At 38.1% G+C, this 27,502-nt stretch overlaps 1 protein-coding gene and 1 long non-coding RNA gene across 22 annotated transcripts in view; one reads left to right on the top strand and one right to left on the bottom strand.

The window, feature by feature from the left end:
- Nucleotides 1-27,502, bottom strand: part of LOC113413199 (uncharacterized) — a 109,233-nt gene that overhangs the window by 21,351 nt on the left and 60,380 nt on the right. For 6 of the 20 annotated variants that reach the window (XR_015748692.1, XR_015748703.1, XR_015748698.1 and 3 more), the window contains one exon: nt 10,903-13,230. This is a non-coding gene — a long non-coding RNA (uncharacterized LOC113413199). Of the gene's footprint in view, nt 1-5,201; nt 5,448-5,905; nt 6,366-10,902; nt 13,231-13,735; nt 13,768-27,502 lie in introns of those variants that run through there. The other 14 variants (XR_015748686.1, XR_015748687.1, XR_015748689.1 and 11 more) reach the window with 11 other exon arrangements.
- Nucleotides 11,886-27,050, top strand: RGS13 (regulator of G protein signaling 13). Of its 2 annotated transcripts, none has more exons than XM_026669288.2 (5): nt 11,886-12,024; nt 15,786-15,854; nt 19,018-19,079; nt 24,380-24,546; nt 25,824-27,050. In XM_026669288.2, exons 2-5 carry the CDS (start codon nt 15,790-15,792, stop codon nt 26,031-26,033), a joined length of 504 nt encoding a protein of 167 aa, XP_026525073.2. In that variant the 5' UTR covers nt 11,886-12,024; nt 15,786-15,789; the 3' UTR covers nt 26,034-27,050. The 2 variants fall into 2 exon arrangements, with proteins under 2 accessions (XP_026525073.2, XP_087816960.1); XM_087960834.1 differs by lacking the exon at nt 11,886-12,024 and adding an exon at nt 15,054-15,637.

The raw sequence follows: 27,502 nt of genomic DNA, 5'->3' as shown, positions 1-27,502 counted from the left end.
AGTCTCAACTCATATGTACTTTGGGAAATGCTGGCTCCAGATGAGAAATATTGTAGTTACTAGAATTCTTAAGCCACCTCTTTCTTCTCAAAAACTGTTGCTAAAAACCCTCTATGAAAAACTGTGCTTGTAAAGTAATTGTTTTCATTCAGAAGACAGCCTGATGTTAAAATATGATGCTGGATACATTAGCTTTGTGATGGCTCTTTCCCAAAAGGAGAGGAAAACTTTCCACTGAAAGTTGAAAGACCAACATTACTTTCCCTTCATCCAAATTATATTGTTAAGAAGTTTCAACAGAAAAAAACAACAACACATATACATATATATCTATGTGCGTGCGTGTGTGTGTGTTGGTTCAGGGAAGTCAATAAATCATTTGTCCAGGCTTTCTAAAAACAATTTGCTGATGTATCGTAGTTTCCTCTGTCAAATTTATGTTTGTAGTTGTAACTCAAATTAACACAGAGCACATATCTCTTATACATATAAGAGAAAGAGGGATGTTTCTAAGTTATATGTCTATGTCTATGTGTGTGTGTGTATGTGTATATAGATAGATAGATAGATAGATAGATAGATAGATAGATAGATAGATAGATAGATAGATAGATAGATCTTTGGTTATTCGGGTTTTCTCCCGCGTAAGATTGGAAGTATCTAGGCAACGTTTCGATGAAGTCTCATTCATCATCTTCAGGCTTGTGTCTTCAGCTCTGTGCTTCTCAGAGTGATGTGAGCTTGCAGCTGCTGCTTCCTTTTAACTGCTAGTGGGGGTGTGACTTGATTGGGTGGGGGCTTGGCTGTGTTCTGATTGGGTGGGGGTGTGTTCTCATTGGTTGGGGGTTTGGCTGTGTTCTGATTGGTTGGGGGGTTGGCCGTGTTCTGATTGGCTGGAGGTGTGTTCTGTTCAGGTGGGGGCTTGGTTGTGCTCAGCTTAGTCTTAGTTGCTGGGGGATTTGAGCTGGTGAGCTTTGATCTTGCTGTTTGGCTTCGAGTTCGTGGTCGTGCTGCATCTTCATGGTGGGGGTCAGTTCGCTTCATGTATGGCTTGGAGGGGTTTGAAGTGGGTAGTGATGCAGCTGCAGTGCGGCTTCTGGTCTGTGGTCGTGTCACATCTTCTGTGTGGGTGTGAGTCTGCTTTTTACGTGGAAGTGTGGTGGTGGCATCTTCGAGCCATACATGAAGCCATACATACATCCACAGTCTACAGCACATTAATCCTGGCTTAAATCAACAAGCCTCTGAGCTTTGACCGTTGCTTCTCCACGTAAATTAAACGCTTTGTTCCTGACAAATTTTCAAACTCAGGCGGATCCTTTTATAGTTATTAGGGCAACAGTTAATTTCCTTAATTACTGACTTGACCTTCTCCTGCGTTCCAGCTGGCCTTGCCTCTTAAAGCGGCGTCTATTCCTAACATCTAACCAACAATTCTCCAAGTTCTCGTCTCCACTTGAAGACTCTCTTAAAACTTCTCTGTCAGCCATTCCCAGCTGATGATCAGATACTGAACCAGAGGAGGTCGAAGGTCCTGACCATTCTACTAAATCAGGTCTGTCCTCTCTTGTCACGTCCATCTCCTCTTCCTGATTATCATTCCAATCACTGAGCCATGCTGGCTCATATTTCTCTGCCATGTCCTCCTCACTTGAGCTCATATCAGCCACAGCTGCAAATATATATGCGTGTGTGTGTGTGTGTGTGTGTGTGTGTGTGTGTGTGTAGGCCCAGGTGTGTTCGGGTCTTTTCCCATGTAAAATTAAGAGTATCTTGGTGATGTTTCGGTGAGGTCCCACTCACCATCCTCAGGCTGGTGCTTTTGGCTTCGTGCCAATGCAAGCAGTGTGTGATCAGACCTGCCGTCTCTCTATATATACTGGTGGGGGGGGCTGGTGTGCTGGGCTGGTTGGCTGCACTGCTGCCTCTTGATTGGTTGATGGAGTTGATGTTGGTATAATGGGCTGTGTGATGGCCTTGTGAGTTTTGTTGTGGAGCTATCCTGGATCTTGTGCTGTAATCTCCTGCGTTGTTTGTTTTGTCATGATCTTTTTTCCATTAGCCTCTCATGTTTTAACGGCTTGGGTAATGGGTTGTGTGATGGGCTTGCGAGCTCTTTTGTTGTGCTATCCTGGGTCCTGCGTTGTAATCTCCTGGGTCGTTTGTGTTTTGATCTCTTTTCCATTAGCCTCCTGTGTAGTAACGGTTTGGGTAATGGGTTGTGTGATGACCTTGTGAGATTTATTGTTGTGGTATCCTTGGTCTTGTGCTGTGATATCCTGGGTCATTTGCTGTGTTTTAACTTCTTGAGTTCTTGTGGTGTAATTTCCTGAGTTTTCTGATGTGATGTCCTGAGCGGGTGGCTGTGATGTAGCATTCTGGGTTTTAGTCTGGCTTCAAGTTTGGGGCCTGGGTCTGTGTTCTTGGTGTGTGTCAGCTTGTTTGGTTTTGGGGTCAGGGGATGCGACAGCTGGCGAAGCAGCCATGGTCTGTTTTCTGGATGGTGGTTGTCCTTCATTTATAGGATGGGCTTGGGCCTGGGTCTGATGAGGGGGATGGCGGTGGTGTCCTGTGTTGTTTTGGGTCTGGTGTTGGTTTTCGTGGCTGGGACCCATTTGTTGGTGAGGGCTAGCTTCCAGATGTCTGGTAGGCGAGAGGTATCGTCCCGTCTGTTCATGTTATGGGGGTGTTTCTCTATCTCGATGGCTTCCCTGATTATTCTCTTGCTGGAGTGTTCAGTGTTGGATATTAATTTGGTTCCTTCGAAATTAATTTCATGTCCTGTGGCTTTAAGGTGCTGGAAGAGGGAGGAAGTATTTTCTTCTCTTCTGACTGCGTTTTTGTGTTCTGCGATGCGTGCATTTATTCTCCTGTTGGTTTGTCCAATGTATGTGGCTGGGCAATTGTTGCATGGTATTTCATAAACTCATTGGTTTTCTAGCTGGATCTTGTCTTTGGGGTTTCTTAGGATGTTGGCTATTTTTTGGTCAGTGCCAAAGGCTGTCCTGATATTGTGTTTGTGGAGAATTTTGCTGATTTTGTCTGTGGTGCCTTTGATGTAGGGGAGGAGTGAGATACCGTTGTCTTGTTCTGTGTCTTGGTTTTTTTGGGGGTATCTCTTTTTGGATTAGATTGGTGATAGTGTTTCTTTGGAATCCATTGGAAATTAATACATTAGTGAGGGTGTGTAGTTCTGTTCTCAGGTGGTCTTGCAGAACACAAAAATGCAGTCAGAAGAGAAGAAAATACTTCCTCCCTCTTCCAGCCGTCACCAACATGTGAGTCCCAGCCACAAAAATCAACACCAGACCCAAAACAATGTGGGATATCACCGCCAATCCCCCTCATCAGACCCAGGCCCAAGCCCATCCTATAAATGAAGGACAACCACCATCCAGAAAACAGACCATGGCTGCTTCGCCAGCTGTCGCATCCCCTGACCCCAAAACCAAACAAGCTGACACACACCAAGAACACAGACCCAGGCCCCAAACTCGAAGCCAGACTAAAACCCAGAATGCTACATCACAGCCACCCACTCAGGACATCACATCAGAAAACTCAGGAAATTACACCACAAGAACTCAAGAAGTTAAAACACAGCAAATGACCCAGGATATCACAGCACAAGACCAAGGATACCACAGCAATAAATCTCACAAGGTCATCACACAACCCATTACCCAAACCGTTACTACACAGGAGGCTAATGGAAAAGAGATCAAAACACAAACAACCCAGGAGATTACAACGCAGGACCCAGGATAGCACAACAAAAGAGCTCGCAAGCCCATCACACAACACATTACCCAAGCCGTTAAAACATGAGGCTAATGGAAAAAAGATCACGACAAAACAAACAACGCAGGAGATTACAGCACAAGATCCAGGATAGCTCCACAACAAAACTCACAAGGCCATCACACAGCCCATTATACCAACATCAACTCCATCAACCAATCAAGAGGCAGCAGTGCAGCCAACCAGCCCAGCACACCAGCCCCCCCCCCCACCAGTATATATAGAGAGATGGCAGCTCTGATCACACACTGCTTGCACTGTCACGAAACCGAAAGCACCAGCCTGAGGATGGCGAGTGGGACCTCGCCGAAACATCGCCAAGATACTCTTAATCTTACACGGGAAAAGACCCAAACACACCTAGACCTACATACCTGTACCCATGAAAATCTACGAATATCTATATCTATCTATCTATCTATCTATCTATCTATCTATCTATCTATCTATCTATCTATCTATCTATCTATCATCTATCTATCTATCTATCTATCTATCTATCTATCTATCTATCTATATACATACATACATACATACATACATACATACATACATACATACATACATAGGCTATGGTACCTCTCTGAAATTTTTCCATACCATACACTTATCTTTGGGCTATTTCTGAACAAGCTGCATTGTTCTTCTGGAATAATGCTAAATCTGTGCCAAAAAACAGCTCAGTCAGCAGAGGAGGATTGCAGGGTGAAGTAGGACGAAGCTCTCTCAGTGCACTGAAAATGCCCTCTTCATCAGTGCCCTTTTCTTTTTACTTACGAATAAGCTGGTTATTTTGGAACATAGCCAAAACTGTGTTTCTAGACCAGTGTTTTTCAACCCTTGCAACTCTGTTTATTAAGTGTATATGCTACCCATCTCACTGTCATGCAACTAACTTTGGAAGGCTTTACAATGTGCATACTTTAACTTCCAGAATTCCCCAGCCAGCATTTCTGGGAATTGAAATCTACACATCTTAAAAGTTGCCAACATTGAGAAACACTATTGTAGATAGACCTGAACTCATAAATAGTCCAGGTGCATCTGTGACCTGTCACTATGAATAGTCTGTAAAAGACTGCAGGAGTAGGCAAAATGTGTTGCCTTCCCATTGTCCCTTCCCAATAAAATAAAATATATAATAATTGTTCATAAAAGTAGCAGAGCATTGTAATCTACTCGTCTGGTTTCATAGCTAAGGATATTGACATTTTGAGCTTGCTTTCTATTAGACCTCTATTTTAGGTGTTGCTTGTCCTTTTCTTCCAGGATTGGAACTGGGTGAGCTTATTCCTGGCATACATTGTTGGCATCAGGAAAGAAAATCTGTTTTCAATCTACTGGACATGGATCTTCTGTACTCAGCGTACAGTACACCCTTCTTTTTAATTGAAGAAGGTAGAATTATTTTAATTTAGACATCATGCTGTACAAGAACAAACATCTCATTTTGAAAATAAATGGTCTTGACTATTCAAAAGTTCCTTGGTCGCTCATAAGGTTCACCGAGTTCTCCAAATATAAATGGTAGATATTCTGCTGTCATGAATATCTTCAAATAGCACAAAAGTCAGTTTATAAAAATGTGGGGTCTCAAGACCAGGTCTTTTGATCTTGCTTCAGAAAGGCAGAATCTTGTAGAAAAGCTAAAACTGTGGTAAGATCCCCACTAAAACCTTGACAGCTATCATTAAAGACGTACAATATAACCAATATCAAACCATCATAGCGTTCCTCATACATGAGGGGTTTAAAATAGTTCAGGAACAACTCTGGATTTGTCTGAGCTCGTAATATTAGATGGTTTGAGAACTTATTTCTGGCCTGTCCACAGATATTTTTTTTTTAAAAAAAAGCCAAAACAAAGCTAGTTTTTAGTTTTGCAAGGCAATGTTATGAAAAACCTCAATGTATATGTATATAAAGGCATTCATCCTGCAGTGGATAGACAATGGATAAAATTATATATATTTAGATATATAGTCTATAAAACATTATATATATATATAGTTTATTAAGTTTTTATGTATATAGATATTGTTTTCTATTGTATGTAATATAAATATTATATAAAAATATTATATATTTTTATGTTTTATAGACTATATATCTTATGTAAGTATGTTCATTCTTTGAGTCTGCTCTTTACATAGATAACACAGCACAAAGTATATTAGCAAGCTTTTAGAACACTTCCAACAGTGCAATAAAATTCAGGCTGAAAAAATTGAACTACAAAACAATTCAATTTTTTTTTAATGATATTCAAGATGTTGGTTCAGAGGTGGTATTCAGCAGGTTCTGACCAGTTCTGGAGAACCGGTAGCGGAAATTTTGAGTAGTTCAGAGAACTGGCAAATACCACCTCTGACTGGAGATTTTACAGTATCCTTTCCCTACTACGCCCACCAAGCCATGCCCACAGAACCGGTGTAAAAAAATTTGAATCCCACCACTGTGTTGGTTCCTTATTAAGAGTAAAATGCAAAAGCTGGAGGTGGCATGGAATGGATAATTCTGGAAGGAGGCATACTTGATTGGTTGCTAAGCAGGAATATTCCATTCTGCAACATGAAAGAGAATTTTTCATTTGTTATTTATTAGCATCCACACATCAAACCAATGTTAGACATGCTAGTTTCAATAACAGGATGAAAAGTTGACAATCCTATCCCTTCATGTAAAAAGTCCTTTATTTCAACACATGAGAGCAATAGCTTAAATAACAAATATTTAAAAGATTACCATGGGTTTAAAAATTACCTTGCTGGAATGTAAACACAGACATAGAATCTGCTCACAAATTAGAGATGGCTGCAGAGCTAATTTATTTTATATAATAGTATAAATATTGTGTTTTTGGAAGGGGAGTCTTTCTGGTTTTTTTTATTTTTATTTTTGCAAAGAATGGAAGTCTCTTGCAGTGGCATTAGAACTGCTTGATACATTAGGAGTTTAATATTTGTGATGGTATCATTTAATCTAAATAACAAGCTTTTGTTGGAAAGAAAAATATTTTGCTCTCCGGTATATTATCAGCACTGTTAACTCTTGCAGTTGTCTTTTTTTCCTTTGGGGTGGGAGAGGCATTTTTGACCACCTTATTTTAGGCCTTATGTTTAATACAATTGTTCTAAATCTGAGTTTTATGTAAATATATAATATTTAAGTTCCGGACTGCAAAGAAAAGTAGGACAAATACATTCCTGCAAATATGTTTATTATGTGTTTAAACGTATTTAAACTTTAAATTCTAGTTGCTCTACATAAATATTTGCACACAACTTATGGACATGCAGAGAACAGAAATATGTTGACTTTCTAAAAGATAGATAACATTAATAGAACCATTCCTGGTTTGTGACAACTATGCTATCTGTTCTCTCTCTCAACATTTAACAGAAAACCACATTTAACTTTCTTATATATCATCTATTTAACTTTCTTATATCTCATCTTCCTTTCTCCCTCCCTCTCTTCCTCCCTCCCTTCGTTTTTCTCATTCATTATTTATTTTTAAAAGTTTTCTTATTTCTTTGTGACACATTTCCAAAGAAACAAAAATGTCCTGAAACTTCCAATTAGAATAATAGCACAATAGCAGAAACAAAGCACATGATAATAATAAAATGGCGTTTGACTGAAAGCAAAAAAAAAAAAGGCAACCACAATATATGAGGAAGATGTAAGCTCCTCCTTTCTCCATTAGGATAAGACATTCATGGGTTGGGAGTGCATGGAAAGAAGAACTAGAAAGCAGAAGAGAAAAGATTAATCCTTTCTCTCTTGCAAATGTCTTTGTTTTCAACTTTTCTTACTAAATTCCCCACGCATAGAGACAACAAAAGCAGAACAGGAAGGAAATGAAACAGCAAGGTTGATGGTGGCATGAGGAGAGATGGACATAGGGAAAATATAAAAAGTTTATATTACTAGTTTACCTATTGTACAGCTAGTTTATCAACTTGATTAATAAATGCAAACTTTGAGATCATTTTTCCAAACTTCTTCAAGCAGATAGAAATTATATCTTCTATCCATCCTTATCATATACTAACAGAGCAATCTGTTCCATTCAGTCACATGGGAATAATAAGGAAATTATGGGTACAATCTAAAATCAGGGAAGGAAAGCCTTATACTGAGGACACTTTTCCCATGATAACTCTCTCCCATCCTCAGTTTACTGACCTCAGGCATCAGCCATATTTTTTCATTCATTGCAATGGAAAGAATAGAGTCCAGTAAAAATGTTTTAGCTATTTCAAAACTACAGAAGAAGAAGATTTCCAAGAAATGCTGGAAGTTTACTTTGTAGAACAACTGTGCTTGCAGTTAAGCCATTATTTAAAATATGATCAAATTGATGTTCTGAGTCTTTCTGGTGAAGGCAGAATATGGTTCATCACATTCCATTTTAAATGAGGTTAAGCCACAAAAGGTCAGAACATGAACTTGTAAGTGACAAATTAAGGGGGGAAAGTGAAGTTTAAGGACAGACAACAAAAATATCTGGCCTTGGGTAGTTTTCATGGATTCATGCTTCAATAATTTAAATGTAGTTCAGAGATGAGCTGTTGAGTTCATGGTGTTCTCTGGACTTAGCTGTTTTCCTGGAGATGTTTCATTAGCAGGATAAATAACATCCAAGCTTAGACCACATCAAGATGAATTCAAGATGAATACCCATTATGAATTTAAGTTCCCAAAGGGCGGTGAGCCATACGACCCTTTGAATGCAACTCTTTGAATGTACATTTCTGTATATTCTTCATTCATTGCTTCATTACATTTCTTAGATTTAAGCTAGTCATTGTACCAAAACATATTAACAATTGTTTGTTATAGCCTGCTTTTGGATGCAGGTTTAAATCATGCCAGATTAATACTTTCTGTTCCATGCCATTTTATATTATTTTATTTATACAAATAAATATATACATATATATAGTTCAGCCCCATTCTGTCATGTTTGCTTTAGTCTGGTTATATATGTAAAATGTCTCACAATAGATAATTAAACATTTTGATAGTTAAACATGTTTATATACTGAGAGCCGGTGTTGTGGGATGCAAAAATATTCAGGTATCTAAATGCACACTTTGATGCACATAAACTGTCAAAATTTTCAAACAGGAACTAACAAAATCCTTTTTGAGGGTTAATTCTTCCATCTCTAAAAAAAAATTCCAGGAAAAAAAATCCCCCTAGTGATAGGAAGAAAAAATAATTATATGAGGTATTATTGATATTTTTATCCTATTGCCAATTTTAGCATAGGGGAATCTGAAAAAGCAGTTTCATACTTCAGGACAGAGAAACTAAATTTATTTTCCGATTTGTTCAACCTTGGTAAAAATTCCCACCATCTCCCTACATTCTAAAATTAATATTTTAAAATCTTCTTCCATATTTTCCCCCATTCAATCTTAGTTGCTGGACTACTTATTTTAGCGGACAAACAGGAGGAACAGGAAAAAAATAGTATGTAGGGATGAAATGTTCAAATGATCATTCTGTCCCTGGATCTCTCAAACAATTAAAAAATTACTTAAAGTAAGAATGACAAGCATTTATAACCAGAGGTGGTATTCAGCCAGTTCTGACAGGTTCTGGAGAATTGGAAGGGAAAATTTTGAGTAGTTCAGAGAACTGGTAAATACCACCTCTGGTTGGCCCCACCCCATCTATTCTCTGCCTCCCAAGTCTCAGCTGATTGGAGTCTCAGCTGATCAGCTGCGTCTTCTTTTGTTGCCCTGCACAGGAGAATGGAGCTGGAAAGCAAGTTAGTAGGGGAGGGAGTGAATGGGGATTTTACAGTATCTTTCCTCTGCTATACCCACCAAGCCACACCCACAGAACTGGTAGTAAAAAAATCTGAATATACTGTTTATAACTTTTACCCCCCTCCTTTGGAGTTTTTAATGGGGAAGAGTAGGAGGGGGAGGGGGAGGGCGAGGAGGAGGAGGAGGGAAAGCAGGGAAGCTAGGGCTGGAGAAAGCTTAGAGAACAGTTGTGGACCTTCATACTGCCAACGTCAGATTAAAATGCTTATACCGTTTCTAAACAAAAACAAAGAAAGCAACTTTTCTCATTCATTAAAATTGTTTCAGTTCATCCAACATCAGTTCTTGCAGTGAAACATGAATGCTTTTAGAACTATGAAACATCAGCCCATTCGCTCTTTGCTGGGAGGAGGTCATCCATGTGTAGTAAGAGGAAGAAAGATTTAAAAGGAGGAAATATTGGCAAAGAATCAGCAGTAGTCTAGAAAGTAGTGACACAAGCTGGGGTTTATTAAAAGTCTGCAAAACTAAAAAGTTTGCAAGAAAAATATCCACCTCACCAAATATTTCACCTTGATTAACCACATTTAAATTTTACTGCCTGCTTGTTTGCATGTTTCAGGTTGGGTACCACCACTATCCACCTCCACTCCCCCCCCCCCCAAAAAAAACCCAAACAAATTCAAGGGTCACAGTCTTAACCTACTGTAAATAGAGACACTAAAAGCAATGATAATAAGACAACTCAAGATAAAGCAACATAAATCTAAAAAGCTGTTCCATCAGATACACAAAGTCTTAGAAAAAGTGTGTTGTATGCTACTACTTAGCATTTTATGAAGATTTTGTCTTTTTCAAGTTAAGCTCATTTCCTGGGGATTTCAGGCATTGAGGCCTCAGAGAAAGTATTCTAGAGCAAAAATATTTCAGCACAACTGGGTTCTCTTCCCAGCTCATCTGTGAATCCTACTTTGCAAAAAACAATATCTATTTGAACTGCTTTCCTTGAAAGCAACCCTAATAAAAGGGATTGTAGTCTATGCCTGATTCAGAAATACAGAAGCAAAAATAGGAAAGCAGGAGTCTATAGATCCCTATCGATATTTGGTTGCTTGATAGCTGAATGAGAAGTTGCACAGATCCCAGGTTACATTGCCAAAGTTTTCCCCACTCAAGATTTATTTATATTATTATTACCCATACATAATATTTCTACTGATGTTACCTTTATAGTTAGCATACATACAATTTTATGTGGTAACTCTTTCCTCTTCTTTTCTGCAATATGTAACAACCAAAATGTACTTCACTTTATTTTTTTCCCAGAAGAGAGACTTTTATTGATATATCAGAGCAGATAACTTTCAATCTATATAATACAGCTGCATGCAAATAAAAATGTGCACAGTTGTATCCTTTCATTACATTTGTGAAACACACATTGCTACATTGAACTTCCTTTCTTCTCTATAGCTTCAGGAAATGGGTAAGGAAATTTATTTCTGAACTCCTAACAGTTCCTGCTAGCACCATAAGTAGTAAACCATTCTGGAAATACTCAAAGGCATTTGATTGTCTGTCCCTAAGACATACTGTATCCTGGAAACTTGCAAGCAGGATGCAATACTCATAGACCTGTTCACTGTTCCCTAGCAACCAACATTTAAGTACACTATACATCAGATTCAGCCAAAACTTCCATTCCAATATGCAGTGACTTAACTCAGAGCAGAATATCTGCAAAGAAAAGGACTTCACCAAAAGCCAATGTTTTAATAATTGATCACATGTAATGGCTATTTCATTATAGAAAGGAGGTGGTTTTGATCTATATCTAATTCCTCATCACTTCTCAAATGAGAGTGTCAGGGTTCCAAGTAACATAGCAAACAAATCTCTGAGGCAAGGTTGACTGAGCGTTGGTAATTGAAGAAGAGAAGTGTCACTTGATAAGGAACTGGAAACTTTTAGTCACAAAATGACAGCCTTATCTGTTGATCGCAGTCATTGTTCATAACTTCTGCCCAAAAAGATATTAATAATGTGGCTTCAGTCAATCAGTAAAGATATTCTACAAGTGACAAAACAAACATCCTCTTATCAATGGATCTCTGAAGGCTGGTGGAACTTTCTTTATTTTTTTTAAATAAAAAGAACTTCCCACTAACCACAAGCAACGTTTAAATGTAAACACATGAAGATGACAACTTCCCAAAGCAGAAGGGAAGCGCTCACTGCTTGCAGTAACACCAAGAAAGATGCATTAATACGAGATCTTGTTCTTTTCCAGAAGCAGATACCCAATGCTGTATCCTCTGCAAGTCAAAAACTACCAAACGTGGTCAGATTTTGGCATACTTCTGATTTTAAACAGAAGCAAATAATTTCCTCAACCATCACAATAAACTCCTCCTCAAAAACTTGGAGGATATTGTGGTAAGTAAGCAACTAGTCTATACCTAACTGTCAGGGAATTTTAAGAACAGCTACTGTACTATTTCATGATAAAAGAGTCTAGAAGAGTAAGTACAGCATCATTTTAATAGGATCTCCTTAGTTTAAAATATTGTATTGTTTCATGCAGCATCACATGTTTGTGCTTCTAATAAAAACACCCAGAAACCTATTAACCTAATTCTGCCAAAGAGGTGAATTTCTGTAGCTTGTTATACAAGAATGAGTGGGCTGATGAGAGGCAAAAGGATGGAAATACCATTAGTTCAGACTTTTGGGAAATCATTTCTGTTTAATAACCATTAAGGGTAATTAATGAGTGTCTATCATTTGATTTCTTAATTCTTAGTTATTAACTCTGAATCAGTGAATATGAGCCATGTTCTGAAGTATTTCTTCATATGCTTTCCCAGATTAGAAGAAAACTGTGGTTAAGATACATATAGTTACAATGGAATACTAAAATAAGTCCGCTACAGTGTAAATTGTATAATGCAAACTTGGTAAAGGTGAAAAAATAAGACCTTACAATATTAAGATATTATATTTCTGAAACTGAAATATATAACATAATCCAAGTTTAATATTTTTGATAGATGGGAGAGAGAAATATATTAAAGCCATGAGTCTTATTTGTGCCTATAACTGAAGTGCCCTGTGGCTGAAATATTTTTGAACAAAGAGCAAGTTTAAAATAAATTTAATAACAGCTTTATCCATTTGCTTTCATCATTTTAAAAAAGGGAAATAGGGTATGTTCATTCATATCGACTATGCAGTATATTCATTTATTACAACTCATGTAACATTTCACAATCAGTGGAAGAGTCATTGACAATGTGGATAGACTCAACAATTTTGTCTTCATGTAAAAACTCATTTACCAGATCAAATCACCTGAAAGATAGCACATCAGAGCCTTGATCATGTTAATGACTTTTCACATTTCAGTGCTGATGCTGTTATTTATTAAGCACCCAGTGGTTTTGTAAACAGTGCAGTATATAAGCCACAGTAATTTACAAATAAATGCACGCATTGCTCTGGCAGAGTCTTCTTCCAAGAAGAATGTAGGACACAGTGCTGCATTTCTTCCTTAGGTATGCTTGGAACAAGATGCACCAATTACCTTCTTTCACGAAATCCATTTTGCTGCATCTCCGCATGCATTAGCTTCTCTGTTTTTCTCTTTCATCGAGGAAGCAGGTCCAGTGCAATGATCCATGAAAATGCAAAAAAAAAAAAAAGGAAAAAAAATAGATTTCTGAATGGGTGAGGTTTTTTGGGTTTCTAGGTTTATACATTCTAAAAGTAAATCTTTTAGTGAATGTAAGAATTCAAAATGCATAGAAGAAGTATTTCAGTTTTAAGAAACACTTATGTACAAGTGTAATAGGTTTTTTTGTTACTCCCTACTGACACTCAGGATAAATCCTCATGCAGATAGAACTATAGTTGGATTAATCTAATCCTTATGGTAGGGATTTTCAAAATTTTCATCCTCAACCCAATCATACATGAAATTGTGTGAGACCCCTCCCCCAATAAATAAAATTGATTCTATTAGTGCTAGGAACAGGCAAGATATGAATATATTACTTACTAAAATATAGACCATATTCATACTCTTTTGACTTAAATGTATTTAATCGGCACTATTAGTAAATAGATAATCTATAGCTTATTTTCTTACCAGGTAACAGAAGTGTTTCTTCTTTTGGAAGTCTAGAAATGAACAATAGTGTGTAAAAATACAGAACTTCACTAACAACTGTACACACACTTTGATGGACACCCTCAAAGACTATAAATGCCTTGTGAGAAGTCTACTGCTCTTGCGAATGATGGATGGCTTACATTCAGTATTCAAATGCTGACATTTTACAGTTTACTTTGTATGGAAGGTTTGTCCAGCAAAAATAGGAAGATCTGATAGTACTTCTGCTTTGTGTGCACAAGCGTCATCAAAATTTAAATCACCATACATAGTTGTGACTCCACATTAACTTGCTTGTGACCTCCCCAGAGGCCAAGACTTATAATTAGAGAATTCCTGCCTTACTGAATGTTGAAGTTTGCAAAAGCAGTTAAATCTTTTAAAAATGATTTGAAAAAGAGCAGATCATTTTATTAAGAGAAGTCAAAATGCATAAAGCAGTCTTTTGTTTATCAGACTCTGGCTGATTGCTTCACAAATTTGTAAAGCTTGTGGCTCATTTTTGAGGAACTGAGAAGAAGGGTTGATGAAGATATCTGTTAGACTGAAAACCTTCTCATCCTAGATTCAGTGAAAACTAGTGCAGGTTTGTCAAATAAAAACAAACAAGAAAATATACAAACATGGTTATTGACTATGGTTAGAAGCCCTGAATAGTGCATTCCAGGTTTCTGGACTTTCAAGATAAATAGCCTATGTATATTTAATTCATTTATGAATCTGCTGATAGTAAAGGAAATGTCACAGTAGTCTTTCCTAAAATCTGAAAGAACTACTGAACTTGATGTGCCTATTACAGTTTGAAGTCTGACATCAAATAACAAATGACTTCCATTACCAGCCAAGTTTAAAAAAAAAACAGAATCTCAATGCCAAGCAATTTATTTTGGTATGAAGTAAACTATTTCATAGTCTCTTCTTCTTAAGTTGTTATCTAGCCTGGTAACAAAACTTTCAGAAACCAATCCACAAGCTTCAAGAATGAACCTCCACCTTCATCCTATACCCGAGCTACAGATATTCACCATTATTGCTCTCTTCTCCTTCTTCATAAATGTATATTAGTGAGTTAAATAATTGAAAATTTACTCTCTTTCAGAACACTCAGTTGCAGCTATTCCATTCTAAACATAAAACTAGTTCTGGAAATAAGATATTTTGGTTAAGGAGTACACTTCCAACAATCTAGAAACCACAGATAGATACTTTAGCTGGATAATCAATCACATCTAAAGGGCAGATAACTGACTATTGTACATTAGTTCTTCACACTTCAGTTTAGTCTGCATAAATCCTCTGACTGTTTGTGTTTGTAGTAAACATAGGAAAGCATTGTCAGAGGAGTCCACACAGGGGCAGCAAAGATGCTGCTTTCCCCTTGAATTGTTTCTCCACAAAGAAAAAGAACAATCCTCCTCAGTGTGTTTCCAAAAGTTCTATTATATTTAGCACAACTTAATTATCAGAAATATGGGCGCAGGAGTGCAACACAATAAGAAAAGATACTTTGAGGAGGAGGAGTTCACCAATATGCATGGTGCTCCAAGATGCAGATGCATAAAAGTAAACTGACATCAGGGAATTTAAAATTCATCTGAGAAAAAGAAAAGAAAAAGAGAGAAATTGATGCATGTTAGGTAGGGACATGGTAGATCTTCAATTTTGGTGCAGTTACATATGGAAATTTGATGTTTGAGGCTGATCCTTCATGGAACAGAGAGGTTATGAGGAATTTAAAAAGCTTTTGTCACACAGATATTCTGGGAAACTGATCCAGGCATATGGGGAAAACAAAGGAAAAAGGGTATAATCTTGCAAGAATGGAAAGAGAGCTAATAATCAGGATATTAACTCAGCCCCATATGTAACGAGCTCAAGGTAAGGCTATATAAGATGAAAACTGGTTTGTTTTGTCTGGAAGATGACCTAATAAAGTTGCATCAATACATAAGCATTATGATCTTTCCTGCATCTTACCAATATCCCTTGAACAGAATGCTTAAATATATTTGTTTTCTTCATCCAGGATTATGAATCGCAGCATCTGTTGGCTTTGCAGTTTGTTCAGAGATGGTACAAACAGAGTCATTTCCAAGTAAGTACAAAGCAATCTACAAGAAGTCTTGTTTACAGAACAAAGGGTAAAGGAAGAAACCAGGAATTTTCAGGTTTTTGAGAGTGAGCTTCATGTGTTACTTATCCTACATCCATTTATATACAATGCTGGAAGTGATACAGAAGGAGGAAACTTTGGGCCAAATCCTATATGGTGGTCCATTCAAAATTCAAAGTGTGGTTTAGAGATAAGTAGCTTTTTTTGTTTTAAATAGAGAAAATTTAAATACTTGCCATTGATAAAATAGAACGTTTCCCTTGCAGAGACCAACTATGGTGTGGTGATTATAGCAGCTAGAACAAAAGAGAGTTAGGACCAAATCTTTTAGCCATGAAGCTCATTGTTGACTTTGAATATTTTCTCAGCCTAACAGCCTTCATTGAAGAATATAAAAAGATGTATGCTGTATGTATAATCATGAATAAAGCCTAAGCCTTTTGAGACTAGACTACTCCTAAATGGAGAACCATAGGTAATCTTCAGTCTCCTGCTCAAATAAGTCTCTCAGGGGCTCTATTTTGGCCGTCAGATTTTGAGCTCATAGCTCTAATTAATAGTTCTAATTAACTAATTGCTTATACCTTTTCTGTCTCCAAACCATGGGCAGGATAAAACTACAGTCAGTTAGGTATGGAGCTACAGTATGTGGATATTCTTTTTACAAGCTTCTGGAGTAATCCTAGAGATGCCAAGTAAAAAGCAGTGGATGAAATTAGGCTGAGTGCATTGTTAGCTGAGGATCTGTTGTCTCATTCAGAGAATTCAGTGACATATATTCAGCAGTTATGAAAGGGCTGCTGATATTCAAGTTTAATCCAATTGTGTATGTCCACTGATAGAATGGCATCTCTCCATAAATTACTTCCTCAACTCCATTCAACTCCATGCTTTCACTTTTAATTTGTTTTGGAAGGAAAGTTCTACTGAGTAAATAGAATGCCATTTCTTCTTCTTCTTCTTCTTCTTCTTCTTCTTCTTCTTCTTCTTCTTCTTCTTCTTCTTCTTCTTCTTCTTCTTCTTCTTCTTCTTCTTCTTCTTCTTCTTCTTCTTCTTCTTCTTCTTCTTCTTCTTCTTCTTCTTCTTCTTCTTCTTCTTCTTCTTCTTCTTCTTCTTCTTCTTCTTCTTCTTCTTCTTCTCCTCCTCCTCCTCCTCCTCCTCCTCCTCCTCCTCCTCCTCCTCCTCCTCCTCACACACAAATGAGGTAGGGTTTTGACTGTACAGTTGTGATTGCAATGCTTTATTTTATCTGCCCTGCTGACACTGCTCAGTAGTTCAAAATATAGTCTAAGGTGGAATTTTAAAATGTAGACATTTGTTTTTCTTATTAGTATAATCTAGATTGCAAATTTAAAGATCATGAAAATAACTCTTCCCCCACCATCTGTAAACCACAAAGGCCATCTGTTGTTTTGTGTGGGGAAAGGGGTGTTTTTTGTCATATGATAAATATAGGAATCCCTGGGACTTTGTACTATAAACCACATGACTTGAACCAGTTGACCAAACAGGTTACACTTTCTTCTCTCCTCTTTTTTTCTCTTTGGTTAATGTTTTGCCTGATGAATTTTGGACAATTAAAAAGCTGCACACCTTTTATTGCCATTTTAATAGTCCTAAATAGGGTGTCTAGGTGCTTAAACAAACATAACCCAGATTATGTGGTCACCAAAGATTGCCTCATTTGATTGTTAATAAATGATTATGGACTAGCATAATACATAGACATATGTGCATACATATCTATTCATGTTGTCCAATAAAAATAGTGAAAGAGATTATAAATTAGCAAGCCTATAAAACCCTACAAACAGCCAAGCTGGTTTATGAATCTTTTATTTGGCCTCAACATTCGGAAACCAATTTTACTTTTAATCAAGAATGGATTACTACTAAAGTTCAAAATAATGAAGTTGTTTTTGTGAGTGTTTGGGAGGTGATAACAGGCCAAAGGAGCAGATGACAACAAATGCTTCTATTTTGTATCCCAGCACATGGCAGTCTAACAGAGCGAATCTCTTCCATTTCTCTAATGCCAGTAAATCAGTTTTCACTTCCCAATTATGAACAGTGGAAATCCATAATGATCTATCCATTTCAATAATTACAAAAATATATTACTTTATAGTACTTTGTAACATAATGTAACATTATAATTTAAATTGCTACATTTTTTTTTATTTTTGTACTACTCTATCTTTCAGTAATTTCTTTCCAATATAATTTCTAATACAATGGCTGCAATCCTACTTGCCTAGGAACAGGTTCCAATCAACTCTCTGGGTCTATTTTTAAATGTTGATTAGGTTGTTTATTGGTATATTTGGTACAGTATATACCAATTGGTATATTTCCAAGTGTATATTGAACAAGAATGACTAAGTACATTGTTCAAAAGCAAGTACAATTTTCACTGCAAATAAATATTATAATTACATAAGAGAATTTGAAACATGAATATTTCAAATTCTGAAAAAAGGAAACTTAAGTGAAATAGGTCTTAATGTTGCAGTAAGTTTAGTGGCGCTTATTTTCTATTAAGTATGTCCACTTTTACCGATGATGTCATTCATGTAATCATTTTACACATAGACAAAATACCTTAAGAATAAAAAGATTTTCAAGGCTATTTCTAAAACAAAATACAAATAATGTTCTGTCTCAGTATTGGAACTGGCAGTTCCATCATGGAAGCATCCAGTCATACAAGCTGCTTCCTTATGGATTCATCTCTGAGGAACATACATATTAAAATGCTGTCTATGTGCTTGTTGCCATCTAGTTCCTATCCAGATTTCTGAAACTCAGATGTGCTGCCCTATTTTTTCTTGATAGGCAGGCTCACATGCAGTAATATTATAGCTATTGTAATTATTTTAAGTGATTATTTAAATTGTTTAAAACTACAGATGTATTCTCTGCCCTGTGAAATATTCAATAAAGATAGCATTGCTTTTTCTCTCTCTCCCCCTAACGTTGAAAATACCAGGAAACAAATTCAGGCAGTATTTGGGGATGGCTCAGCAAAACTCAAGGATAGATCTTCAATATCCCTAGTCTTAGATTTTATTAAAGCTAGTTGTGAAAATGTGGTTATTGGCTGCTCTAACTTTGTGTTTTCTCTCCCTGCCCTTGCTTCTCAAAGAATAAGCCTGGAAGAAGTACTTCAGTGGTCTCAGTCTTTTGAAAAGCTTATGGCTACTAAATGTGAGTAAATACATGATTATTAATCAGAACAGTAAAATGGAAGGGGAATAAGTAAAGGGCATTTATGGCACAGGACATATACATATAGCCAATATAGCATGCTATCTTCCAATCCATGAGACAGCATGAAGTTTATCAAGATAAATCTTCTCCCTCTATATAATTTTTGTCAACTCTGCCTCTTTAACAAGGTTGGGCAGTAATGTTATCCTGACAGTTTCTTGCAGAGCAAATTAAAATGCATCAATTGGTGAATTCCCCAGGTAATGATCCACCAATCATTGTCCGTAAAGTATGACAGGTTGGGGTGGCTGGGCTGGGCTGGGCTGGTTTAGGCTGGGCAAGGAGACAAGTTCTGACAAATGCCTAGAATGGTGAGTTAGCCATTTTTCAAATCTGATCGAGAAGATCCCAGTAAAGCAGGAGAGGAAGACCCAAAATACCTTCCCCCCCACCACCCTTATGGTTTGGCTGAAGATACAGTTGAAACTTACCAGCTGATCAGACAAAGGGATGTCAGAAGTTTCAAGCTGATTTATGGCAACCTAAAGTAATTAGGTTTTCTCTGGGGAATTCTTACCAATGGAACTCTGCTAAGGATATTTCACATTACTCCTCTACTCACTTTGTAATACGCTATTATATCCAATCTGTCTAAAATGCAAGTGTCCCCCACGGAAAATGATCTTATTACAGCAAATATCATTTCTTCCAGGTCAAAAAGAGAAACTGCAAACTTTTCAAAAAGGAATCTCAGTTTTAAAAAATTTGCACTGATTTTTTAAAGAATTTAGATCACTCCATGCACGGTATATTTGTCAAACTCAACAAAACACAAATTTTCTGAAAAACATCAACTGATTCCTCTCCAGAATGCATTGTGTGGGCTGAGGTGAATTTCAACAAATGGCTATACCAGCAGTTGAACCATCTGCCAGAACTTGATTTTCAGGATGAGTGGGGGATTTCTGCCTTTTCTGATTTAATGATTTACACATCCACTAATCACAAGGATCAAGCACTGGGTTCTCCATCCACCCCACAGATTATCAATGATTAATTCTCTTACATTCTCCTCTTTCACTCCATCACTTGCATATTCTCTCACTTATTTCTCTTTTACTTGTTCTTCTGTCACTTTCCATCTCACTCTCTTGATCACTCTGTGCTAATCAGTTTTCCCCATGCTCCATCACCCACTTTATCACCTATTTGCTCTAAATTTATCTCTTTCTTCACTTGTACACTCTTCACTGCTCGCTAACTCATCCTTCATCTAAAAGCAGAGCTGGGGAGACCCTTGACAGGCATTGGCAGTGTCAGACGTTATCTCACAAATGGGACTAAACCACTTAGCCAAGCTCACAAGGCATCCACGAACTTCTTCAATATTTATTGAAGGAACTTAAGAAGCAATAAGAAAGAAGCTCAGCAACTATGTTTCAAGAATACGATCTATATTTAGAAAAAACATTCACAATCTTGTGCTTATTTTTCTCCTCCTTACGCTGGGTAAGAAACTATTTGGCCCTGCTTTTGAGCACATTGGCTCATTTGCTTACGTCCTTTGGATTTTCCAGACTGGCATTTTATCAAATATTAGGTTTCTTTTAAAAAAAAAAAAACTTCTCCTCTGCTGAAGTCAAAATGCCTATGGTGATTGTTACTGCCGATAGAAAAGATGTGTGTGTGTGGGGGGGGCATGCAAATAGGATTTAAGGAACCAAGGGAGAAAATGGCAGACTCTAAGTTCTATAACAGTGGTTCCCAAACTTTTTAAGTCCACCACCCCCTTAGTGCTACAAAGTCATCCTCAGTGCCCCCCACCCAGGTGTGGGATTCAAATTTCTGTGGCTGTGGCCTAATTTGAGGGTGTGGCTTGCTAGTCACATGACTGGGTGGTGTGGCTTGCTGGTCATGTGACTGTGTGGCCATGGCCAGGTGACTGGCAAACCAAATACAAGTGGTCCTCACTTAATGGCCGGTTGTTTAGCAAGTGTTCTAATTTATAACTGGCCTCCTCAGAGCTATTTGACCTGTTTTTGGAGTTTTGACAGCTTTAGATCAGGGGTCTAAATCCCACCCCTGCCTGTGTGTGTGTGTGTGTGAGAGAGAGAGAGGTTTGATCAGATCTCTCTCTCTCTCTCTGTCTGTCTCTCTCTCTCTCCCACCAACGCCAGAAAGCCACAGTCAATCAAAATTCATATTAGTGGCCTCTGGAATTTAAAATTATGAGTTTGGTGGTCCCTGGGGTCCAAAAGTTTGGCGACCCCTGATCTAAAGGGTGAGCCTGAGAGAGAGAAAGAGAGAGATAAAAGAAAGAGAGGAAGAAAGAGAGGAAGAAAAGAAAGAGAAAAGGGAAAGAAAGAAAAAGAGACAAAGAAGGGGAAATGGAAGGAAGGGACAAAAAGAAAAAGTAATAAAGAAGGAGGGAGGGAGGGAGGGAGGGAGGGAGGGAGGGAGGGAGGAGAAAGATAATGAGATATCTATTCTAGTCCAATGACAGCAGGGTTAGAAGGGAGTGTGAGTGTGTGTTCTCCTTGTAATTTACCAGTACATTTTGGTTTTGCCTTCTTCAGAATTGGCACTGTAATACAATGGAGAAAAATATTTTTTTAGGGTAGAGGTCTGGTCCAATGGATCCTGTTTAAAGCCTCAACAAAATGTGAGAGTTTCCTGATAGTCTTGACCCTGTTTCATCCACAAAACCTTTGATAGAAGCCAAAGAGGTTTCAGTGTGCTGGCAAAGATGTTTCAATGTGGAAAAGGGCATCAGTCTAAACTAGGCCTCATTCAATCTAATGTATCAGGTCTCTCTCTCTCTCCCTCCCTCCCTTCCTCCTTCCCCCCTCCCTCTCTCCTTCCCTCCCTCCCAGACTGGCTTTGCTCTACTTTCCCGATGTGCCTGTGGGGCCAGCGCTTCAAACATGGATGGATGGATGGATGGATGGATGGATGGATGGATAGATAGATAGATAGATAGATAGATAGATAGATAGATAGATATAGAGACAGGCAGGCAGGCAGATAGATATATAGGTAGGTAGGTAGGTAGGTAGGTAGGTAGGTAGGTAGGTAGGTAGGTAGGTAGGTAGGTACTGTGTTTCTCATATAATAAGGCCGGGTCTTATTTTTTTTTGAGCCCCGAAAAAATGGCTAGGCTGTCTTTTCGGGGGTGACTTAATCCCCCCCTCCCCTTGCATCTTCGGGCGGGTGGGCGGCAATGGCTTGGATGTTGACCTCGGCGTTGGTGGGGCACTTCGTATCGGGGTCAACACAGGCAGCACCATATCCGGGTGTGCCACAAAAGTACTTCCTAACGGCAAGCCCCCCCCCACCATTCCCCACCATTTTGCATGTTTTAATATAGGCCTTAATTTGGGGGGAGGGGCTTAATTTCATTTCATGCCTATAAAACATGCTGGGACTTCCTATTGGGGGAGGCCGTATTGTTGGAGAAACAGGGTAGGTAGGTAGGTAGGTAGGTAGGTAGGTAGATAGATAGATAGATAGATAGATAGATAGATAGATAGATAGATAGATAGATAGATAGATAGATAGATAGATAGATAGATAGATAGATAGATAGATAGATAGATAGATAGATAGATCTATATTGGTAGATAGGTAGGTAGATAGGTAGGTAGACAGAAAGACACAGAGATAGGCAGGAAGGTAGGTAGGTAAACAGACAGACCTTTTGGATGGATGGATGGATGGATGGATGGACGGACAGACAGACAGAATGCGACAGCGAAGGCACTTTGGGAAAGCGGTGGTGGTGGCTTTTCCCAATGTGCTGCCGCATTCAAGGTGCCGGTTCCTGTGCAGTACAACAGTCAATAGGGTGAGCCTGCAGGGCCGGAGCTTCAAACGCCCCCCCCCTGCTGCCTCTTAGCATCCTCAAGGGGGCCGGCAGAGGGACGCTAAGAGGAGGCAGGGGAACATTCGAGGAGCCGGCCAGCCCTGCAGGTTCACCCATTGACTAGCACTGCTCTGGAGCCAGCGCCTCCAATGTGGAAGTGGTGGCATGTTACGTGCCACTGTGGCTGTGTTTGACGTGCCGCCCCCTTGCCACCTTTTAGTGCCCCTCTGCTGGGCCCTTGGGGATGCTAAGAGGCAGCAGGGGGGCATTCAAGGCGCCGGCCCTGCAGGTTCACCCATTGACTGTAGCACCGCTCTGGAGCCGGAGCCTCAATGGGTGAACCTGCAGGTGCCTCGAACGCCCCTCTGCTGGCCCCCTTGGGGACACTAAGAGGTGACAGGGGGGCAGCGCGTCGAATGCGGCCACAGCGTCACATAACGTGCCGCCGCTTCTGCATTGGAGGCACCGGCTCCGGAGCATTACTACAGTCAATGGGTGAACCTTCAGGGTCAGTGACTCGAACACCCCCTTGCCACCTCTTAGCATCCCCAAGGGAACCAGCAGAGGGGTGCTAAGAGGCAGCGGGGGGGCGCATCAAATGCGGCCATGACAGCACGTAACATGCCACCGCTTCTGCATTGGAGGCACCGGCTCCAGAGCGGTGCTACAGTCAATGAGTGAACCTGCAGGGCTGGCGCCTCAAACACCCCCCTGCTGCCTCTTAGCGTCTCCCTGCCAGCCCCCTTGCCTATTAGCACTCCCCTAAGGCATCCCGTCCCCCCCAGGGGGTGGTACCACCCACTTTGGGAACCACTATTCTATAACCATGAAAAGCAGCATTGTGATCTTGGGACACACTTTCTCAGTTCAACTCACCTCACAGTGTTGTTGTAGGGAAAATAGGAAGAGGAAGGTATGTTGGATATGTTTGCCATCTTGAGTTATTGTATATATAATAAAGATGGGATACAAATAAATAAATAAAGATTTCATTTTGTAATAACAATACACCAGTTACCCAGATAATTAGAGATAGAGACAGAGACATATAGAGATGGAGAATGAGATAGAGTTGATAGAGATAGACCTATATTAAGCTTAATATAAGAAGCCAAATGCAGGTAGACAAATAGATAAAACATATAGATATATCTATAGATATAACTTGCCAGATCCTTGAGAATGAGAATACTAAGAAAAACGGGGGTGGGGGGGGAAATCACCCTGTATATTCCCTTAACTATATATTATTGTAAATGGAAGGGAAAACGAAATAGCTAGTTATCTGCTGAGGTAATTTTCACTTCCTGTTATAATCTTAGAGTCTCAGAAAATTTTTCTTCATAGTATATCTTATACAAAGAATAAAACATAACTATTATAATAATTACTTTTAGTATAGTTTGCAAATCAATGTTTGACATATTATTTTCAGATGGGCCAATTGTCTACAAGTCCTACCTGAAGACTGAATATAGTGATGAGAACATGGAATTCTGGTTGGCTTGTGAAAAGTATAAGAAGATTTTATCACAGAGAAAAAGAATATCAGAGGCACAGAAACTTTTTAAGGAATTTATCCAACCTCAGGCTCCAAAAGAGGTAAACTAATAAACTGGGCAGGAATATAATACATTTTCTCATTTTGGGAAGAACTGTATGAATGCTCTCACAGATGTTGAACATTTTAAATAATTTCTCCAAGTGGACATCTTATATTACAGATTGAAACCTTACCTTTGTCTATGGAGAGACAAAAATACATTGCAATGTCCTACCTGTCAATGAATACTTCAGCTTCAACCATAACAATACAAGAGCAAACAATAGATACAAACTCAAGGTTAATCGCACCAAAATTGATTGCAGGAAATACGACTTCAGCAACAGAGTGGTCAATTTCTGGAATACTCTACCTGACTCTGTGATTTCTTCCCCAAACCCCAAAAACTTTAACTTTAGACTGTCTACTATTGACCTCACCCCTTTCCTAAGAGGTCTGTAGGGGGCGTGCATAAGTGCACCAACGTGCCTACCGTCCCTGTCCTATTGTTTCTTTTATTTTTCTTATATGTATCCATGTATTCATGATTATGTTTTTACTTATACCTATTATCTTGTAAGCAATTGACAAACCAAATAAAATAAAATAAATAAAATAAAAAAGCAACTTTGGAACTTACCAATAGATTTTATGCTGAATAAGAATTTTATTTCTTTACTGATGAGGAATACCTCATTAAATCTCAATATAAGGCCACACAAGTAGGCTGCTAGTAAGAGATATATCTCTAGGCCACCTTTATAAATAAATACGAATTAATGGTGCATCAAATACTATAGTATCCATGGCAAGAATTTATTCTTCCAATGACAAACTTGTGAGGGAATTTGGACTGTGAGTAACTGGCTTTAAGTCATGCAGTGATCTTCTATGACACCTATTTATGTCACTTTAGCCAGAATCATAACCTCTAGATCACACTGCCTCTAATATTTTGTTGGTCTTTGGTAAAGCAGTAGGCCTGAATTCTAAGGCATCCTGATAAGATATTTTTTTTATCGGAATACATTTTATTTGGCTTCAGTTATTCTGCATTGTGGTATTTTGTGTGTTTTGTTCTATTGGTTTCTCGGTTTTTATGCTTTTAACCATACACAAATTACCCAGGTTATTTGCAAGTTGGGTAGCTATACCCAGATAAATAAATTTTGTGACATTGTCTAGATTTCTTGATGCCATCTTTCTTGATGCCATTTTTTTGTACATTCTTCAGCATCTTACTCTGTCTAGTTTCTTGGCTTCTGACTATTTTTTAAAAAGTAAAATGAAAACTACTTTCCTTGTTTGTTTATTTGTTTGTTTGTTTGTTTTTCAGATTAATATTGACAGTCCAGTGAGAGAAGGTATTACCTTGAAGATTCAAGAACCAACTCAGTGTTGTTTTGATGAGGCTCAGAAAATTGTTTATCTGCATATGGAAAGAGACTCATATCCCAGGTTTCTTAGCTCACAAATCTACCAAAGCCTTATCTTCACTCTTTCAGCCCAGGAACAATCAACAGTCTGTCTCAAAGAGGAAAAGTGAGAGCTTTATTTTGAGTTTCAAAATCAGATAAAAGCAAGCATGACACTTTTCATAATATGTTACACTGCAATTCCCATCATTCCCAGCCAGCAGCATCTTTCCCGATTTAATGCCCTCTGAGTTGCACTCAAAATCATGTACCCCAGTTTAGAGAAGAACGCACTAAATGAACATGCTTAGAAAATATAAATATTTTGACATGACTATTATTTTCTTGTTTGAAGTTGGCATGGGAACGTTTATACAAAATAAAACTGTAAATTCAAAAGTATCAACCAAACTTTAGTATTGTCTGAATAATGGAACCATCACAATGTCAGAGGCTGATGTGGTTGAGTTAACCAAGTACTCTTACTCAGATCAGAACTTCTAAGTCTTAGCAACATCTTGATCTAACACTTCTCTGTGGCACTTCCTGCCTTATGCAAGCTACAGCATCAATAGCCAGAAACTCTATTAACATTTAGCCAGTCACCCAGCCATTAAGCTATTAAGCCTCTTTTGAACAATTCAAGGAAGACTGCAGCTGCTTCTGACATTCACCCTACATTATGTAAAAGCCACAGCACACAAGGTAAATTCATAACAATATATTAAGAACAAGCTATATTTATAGTATTATACTAAATATATATATAATGCTGGTACCATTACCTTTTAAAATTTACTTTTATTTTAAATAGTATATTTTTAGAAGTTTTGTTCACCCCTACCCCCCCTAAGAGAACTGTAGTTATTGAATGGTTTATAAATACAGGGATATCAAATTAAAGTGTTTCAAAACTTAATTGATGCAGAAAGGTAGTTGTAATTCAAGCCTATGTTTTTCAAAGCAAACAAGCAGACATTGAACACAAAAACTGAATGTTAACAGTGAAGTTAATATGCATATAAGTGAGTAATTGAACGTAAGTAATGTGTGAATTTAAGTGAAAGGGGAGATCATTTGAATGATACTTAAATTATTATTTTTTCTTACAATATTTATGTTTAATAAAATACAAATGAATAATCCAATGAAAGTTGTATATTATTAGCATATTAATCATAAGTATTATTAACAATAACATTCTTTTATTTATTATCTTATTTGAGTGACTATTTCTCCTTAGCTATGCCTTCCCTGTCCCATTACGTTTGGTAGGAGATGTATGTTCTAGGTTTTTCTACAGTGTTAGTGTTTTAAAATTGCTATTTTAAAATATATATATATAGTAGTGGGCAGTACCAATTGGCGGACTCCGGAAAGAAAGCCTTCTCTGTCATGGGGCCACCTTTTGGGATATCATCACTCCAATAATTATACTGGATCTGACCTTGCTGGCTTTTCACAATGCCTTAAAGGTAGAGTTTTGTCCCTGAGCTTAAGGATACAGATGTTTGGCGAAGCCTGTGCAATGGTAATGTTGATTTCTTGTGGTCATTTCTTGTTTTTATCTCAGCTACTGGTGATCTTTTGTTGTTGTTGT

The sequence above is a fragment of the Notechis scutatus genome, chromosome 3 (genome assembly GCF_049901735.1).
Source record: "Notechis scutatus isolate UNSWTSFEM ecotype Mainland chromosome 3, rNotScu1.2, whole genome shotgun sequence".
NCBI classification, from domain to species: Eukaryota; Metazoa; Chordata; class Lepidosauria; order Squamata; family Elapidae; genus Notechis; species Notechis scutatus.
Note: the sequence above shows the minus strand (reverse complement) of the source record. Positions and strands in the feature narration are given on the sequence as shown.